A 5,641-nucleotide genomic window follows, 5' to 3' on the forward strand; every position below is an offset into this window, starting at 1 on the left:
GACGTTGCATATACAAAACACATTATCCTATGTTTTTATGTTATATTAGATAAACTATACAGTGATACAGTGATACAGGTAAATAAATAATGTAAAATATAATTCGTGTAACCTGTATCTAATGCAATATTACGCGAAGCTGTGATATATTTTTATGATTAAAAACATAATAATATGTAAAAATTTACAATATATATATTGTAATAATTAAATATTACAATTATATTATATAAGCTGAATGTAGCTTAGGAAAAATATATTTTATATATTTTTATGTTTATTTATCCTAAAAAAATTAGGAGGAGATCTCTATACCGTGTGTATATAATTATATATAAGTGTATCCGCGGATCAATCCTATAACAAAATCGATATAATCTTGTACATATTTTTACATATGCACTACTACCAGAGTTAATGTGTTTTTTAATTTACGTTTATTATTTTTATAAATAAAACAAAAAATACAGTTTTTTTAAAAAAAAAACACAATATTCACTTGGATTTTACACTATTTCGAAGATATGTTTTATTGGTTTTAAACAATTAACAAAATGTTTTACTTAAATGTATGTTTTAATTTTTAAACATGTTTAAAACAAGTGGTTTAAAACATTGTGTTTTAAACGTAATAACCCTGACTGCTACTGACTGGATATTGTATCTAAATGTTAGATTATTCAACATTTTTCGAGTTAATTAATGGATGTCCCGCACCACGAATATGTTTAAAATGAAAATCAATTAAATCATTAATATTAAGTTATATAATCTACTAATGAGATAAATACAATCGCTTCTCTATACAACTCACCGTAGTCTGTACATATTATAAGTACTAAATACCAGGGTTAAATACAATATACTTCAATTTACGTGGTCTCTTTAAAAAGTGGTCTAATTTTTTTTTTAATGTATATATTTGTGATTGAGCTTTAAAGGATTTAGGCATTTAAAAATAGTAGACAAGTTTTAAATTGACACGTGCCAAATGAAGGTCAACGAACGCCGGTAAATAAACATTTGAAATAAAAATGAATGTACGAAATACGAATGGTTATAGCTAAATAGACATGATGTTGGACAAAACTTTGAAACCCTGCGGGCCCGCCCGAGGTAGTCGCTACAAGAAGTTAAACTGGGGAAATTCGTATTCTGAATGAGCTGAATTAGTTTTCTTCCGTAAATACAAAAATACAAAAACGAGTCAACAATATCTATTAGTCACAGTTACGAATATTATAATAATTAATAATAAGAAGAAGACATTATTTCTATAATAAGTGTTAATGTCACATATATGTAGGTATTTTAATACACCTCAAAATAACAGATGGAACCTATACAACACAAGTTGTGACCACCACGGCAGGAATTTGTGCTATAACTATAGTCTATAACTGCAGCTAAGGCCAAAAACCGGAGGGAGGTGCTTGCGTCTTTGCATCCTTGAGTTTTGTACAAAACAAACCGCAACAGCAAGAGGTCAACAGACACTCCACAAGCAATGAGCAGTTTAGTTTAGGTGTCCGAGAGCATCGTGTACAGAAATCTCGATGAGGTGATGCATATCAAACTCATCACAATTCAATGAGTGCCGATTTAAGATACATCAAACAATAATAGTTTGATACATACAAGAAAATTATTAATACATTTTTTCTGTTAAAACTTAACGTCGAATTAAAAGTATTTCAATAAATAGTATACATGTGTAATTTTTCATCTACGGCATACGTTAAAGTACAGCTCAAGTTTTGATTATTCAAAATAAATTTAATTGTAAAAAATGACAAACGTACAAATGATTTTCTTAGAGTAATGAAGGTAAGATAATAATACTTTAGACATTTTAAAATATACAATTTCCAAAAAATTTTGATTTAATTTAATTAACTTTTAAGTTTTAACATATTTATTATTTAAACATCAATATATAGATAATACTATAGAAGTTACATATTGAAATCTTTATAAAAAATTTACAGTTTCTTAGGCAAACATACTCATTTTCAAGAAATTTTTGTAATCAATGAAAAAATTCAAAAAATTTTTTTTTTGAATTCAAATTAAATATAATTTTTTTTGTAGTAAATAATCATTGTAAAAATAAATCTTTCATACATCTAAATTGTGAATATCAGTAAATCAATTGGAAATAAATGAAATTATAAGAAAAAAATATAAAATTTAAAGTATACTTTTTATACTGTTTATAAACATAATTAATATAGGTACCCATAATGGCAGATCAAAAAAATTAAAAATCAATAAAAAAAACCACATACAAATTTGATTTAGGCATAAAGCATAAATAATTCATATAAAATACAAATTTACAAATATATTATGATATATTTATATTAATTATATCGTATAGGTGTTTTTTGTATTTTATTATTTTTAGAATAATACCTATTGCAATTTATTGTCAAATGTTGTAGATTACATTTACTGTCATACTTTTGTTCTTCGCTGCAATGTCGGCGAATTGCAGTGGGACGTTGATTATAGTTGACAAATTACGAAAAAAAGCATTGGAAATAACACTCAAAACTCCAATTTGCCGCATTTATAATAACAGGTATAATATAATTATTAGATAGTAGTGATAATACTACTATAAAGATCATAAAAACAACCGATTTAAATATAATTACAATTTTTATATAATTTGGTCAATGTCAATTGTTACCCAATTAATATATCACTAATATAATAACTAAATTTCTATTGTTTTTGAAAATGAACATTGTGTAATTGGTAATTACCCAAACATACGATTCATCACGATCGTGATATATATATATATCGACGTTATATTAAATATTAAATTAAAATATCTGTATCACTGCAGTTATACACTCAAAAAGATACTAATCATATATCCGGTAATTTCACGAATGAGCAAATTACTAATTAATATTAATGGTTGTTGACCACGAGTATATAATACCTCATCAGGTGAAACTATTTTACGAGGACAAGATATGCATTTTCATTAGATTTGATCGTGATGAACAAGAACAATGTGTTTCTCTGTTTGAGAGGGAGTAAAATATAAATAAATGTACAAAAAATGTAAAAACAACACTTTGAACCAAGGATGTTTACATGTATACAGTAATATAGTGTAACAACAAGTATAATTAACAATTTCATCTTTGGGTGAACTGCTCTTAATTTCAAAATGTAAAATTACGAATATTTCTTTGTTATGTATTATATCATTTCTTGTACTATATGACATTTCCTACAACATACTTTATTTTAATATTTTGAATGTTAAACAAACATTTCCTATTTTTTTTTTTGTCATCGCGTATAATACGTCGATACTATTATAGTATTATGGTACTTTTTATGGTACATTTTATACCTATACTTCACCATGGTTAAGTTGTAACAGACTAATTAACAATTGTAGAATAATTAGATATATACATAACAATTGACAAATTAATTGACTGGGTATACAAAATGTTTGTAGCAAACTAGCAACACTTGTACAATTATCAAACATAAATATTATTTGGTAACTTTTATTTATATTGCTAAGATACGACATAGACTTAACGTTTCTTTTATTAGTATCTAATTTTTATACAAAATACTTAAATTAATGAATATAATTAATATTAATTACTCAAAAATTTACACTAATTGAAAAAAAATGTAATTATTAATTTTATAAAATATTAGGAATCGCTAAGTTTAAAAAAGCTTAATTGAAGACCTTGGTCCTATATTTTTATTTTGAGAGTATTATGTTTTTTTACAATAATTTCAAGTACAGCAAAATCAAATCAACAATTCAATTAAAATGTGTAAAAAAAAGGTTATTAATAATTCAAATTAAAAAAAAAATGTTATTTTGTCACCGCATATTTTGTGTACATAGGTAGTAGACTAATTATCATTTAATAGGTCTTTAATATATCTTTATAGTTTATATATTTTTTTTTCAGATGACGTAGAATAATATTGGTATATATTTTAGATTCTGAGTGGAGCCCCGAGCAATAAACGTATTAATTTTACAATTATGTGTTTTTTATTTTAAAATTCCCAGTAGTTTTCAAAAGCGCAGGAAAAAAAATTTACATTTAAAGTTTGATTTTGACAACATTTATTTAAAAATTTAAAAATGTTTTTGTGAATAAAATGTTATATAATGTTCAACTATTATAGCTAAGGATTGAAAATTTAAAACAAGGTTCGACGTACGTAGTTAATTCAGTAACCAAAAAATCTAAAAATATGCATAGGTACTAAATATACCCACGTGTAGGTAACCTACTGTACAGCAGAGTGACATCCGGAAACTCGCTTTGTATTAAATATATATGTGATGCAATTTATGTTTAATATTATATATATTACAAATATTTTGTATTTAATTTAATTTTTAATAATAATGAACGAATAAATAATTTAAATAAACTAATAATTTTAGTTAACTATTTAATAATATAAATAATTATATTCACCTAAATATTAGTTTTAATTTAATTAATAAAAAAATTGTTTTTATAATATTGCATACAAACAAAAGTTGTACAATTTTGTATTACTATTCTAACAGCTAGTGACTAACCTTAAAGAAGACATATCTGTCATGAAGAACACAATCATGTGTAAAATATAATTACCGTACAATACCCAAATTCTTAACATTTCGTGCATGACAGTTGCAATTAGCAAAATTCATTAGTTTTAATCTTTTAAAGTCCTGAACATATTTCACTGATTTCGTTCAAGTTTACTCCAATAGTTCACATAAAGACAAAAAAAACAGGGAACTCGTTTTGCTGTATATTTGTAATCTATATAGGAGGTTGCTATACTCCTATATTTTGGTAGGTAGGTACTAGGTAGTTGAGTAGGACACAGGAATGTCTGTTTAAATTTTAATTCAATAATAAATCAGCGTACCTACCTATAGTTAATACGAAATACGATTCTGGGCGGTCGAGATGTCAGCCTATACTTCTAAAGATAGGTATTTAAGAGGATGTCGGCGCACTATTTTCTCTCTCTGGCCCACGTGCAATATAGACGAAACGCATTTACGCAGAATCATTTTTTCTATGTTTTTAAGTAATCTTAGAGTAAAATCACTTATTACAAAAAAGGTATTAAATAATATTTTTGAGAGACCGACATATCAATTCGTCTAAATATTGTCTCAAAACAATTTAAACATAATTTAAATTTACAATATTTTTTTGGTTATTTTGAAAGTTGAGTACAAAATAAAGTATAAAATCGATATGTAATTCCCTCAAAAATATTATTATCTATCTTTTTTATAATGGGTGAGATTTTACTCTAAGATTACTTGAAAACATAGAAAAAATGATTCTGCGTTAATGCGTTTTGTTCATGTTGCGCGTGGGCCAGAAAGAGGTTTTCTATAGATAATGTGCTGATATCCTCTTAATAATATGGTTAAACTCTGTAATAAAAATTTATTAAAATCGAAAAAAAAAAAGGAGGTTAAGTGGATGTCGCTCTGCTGTACAGTAGTTACAAGTGGGTCACTGTATAATGGATAGTATTAAATTTGAATTCAATGATATAATATCACTGTATAAGAAAAACGATTCTGAGCGGAGACAGTTTGTCAGTCTAGATATTA

General features: G+C 25.5%; 1 protein-coding gene across 1 annotated transcript in view; it reads left to right on the forward strand.

Annotated features, from left to right (window-relative positions):
* Nucleotides 1-1,425: 1,425 nt before the first annotated feature.
* The window catches only part of LOC100569970, an 8,723-nt gene continuing 4,507 nt past the window's right edge, over nt 1,426-5,641 (forward strand). Inside the window, exons 1-2 of the mRNA XM_003243548.4 lie at nt 1,426-1,827; nt 2,445-2,584. Of these exons, the coding sequence (XP_003243596.1) occupies nt 1,822-1,827; nt 2,445-2,584 (146 nt within the window). The 5' untranslated portion in view covers nt 1,426-1,821. The remainder of the gene's footprint in view (nt 1,828-2,444; nt 2,585-5,641) is intronic.

This window comes from Acyrthosiphon pisum, chromosome A3, assembly GCF_005508785.2.
Source record: "Acyrthosiphon pisum isolate AL4f chromosome A3, pea_aphid_22Mar2018_4r6ur, whole genome shotgun sequence".
Lineage (NCBI taxonomy): Eukaryota > Metazoa > Arthropoda > Insecta > Hemiptera > Aphididae > Acyrthosiphon > Acyrthosiphon pisum.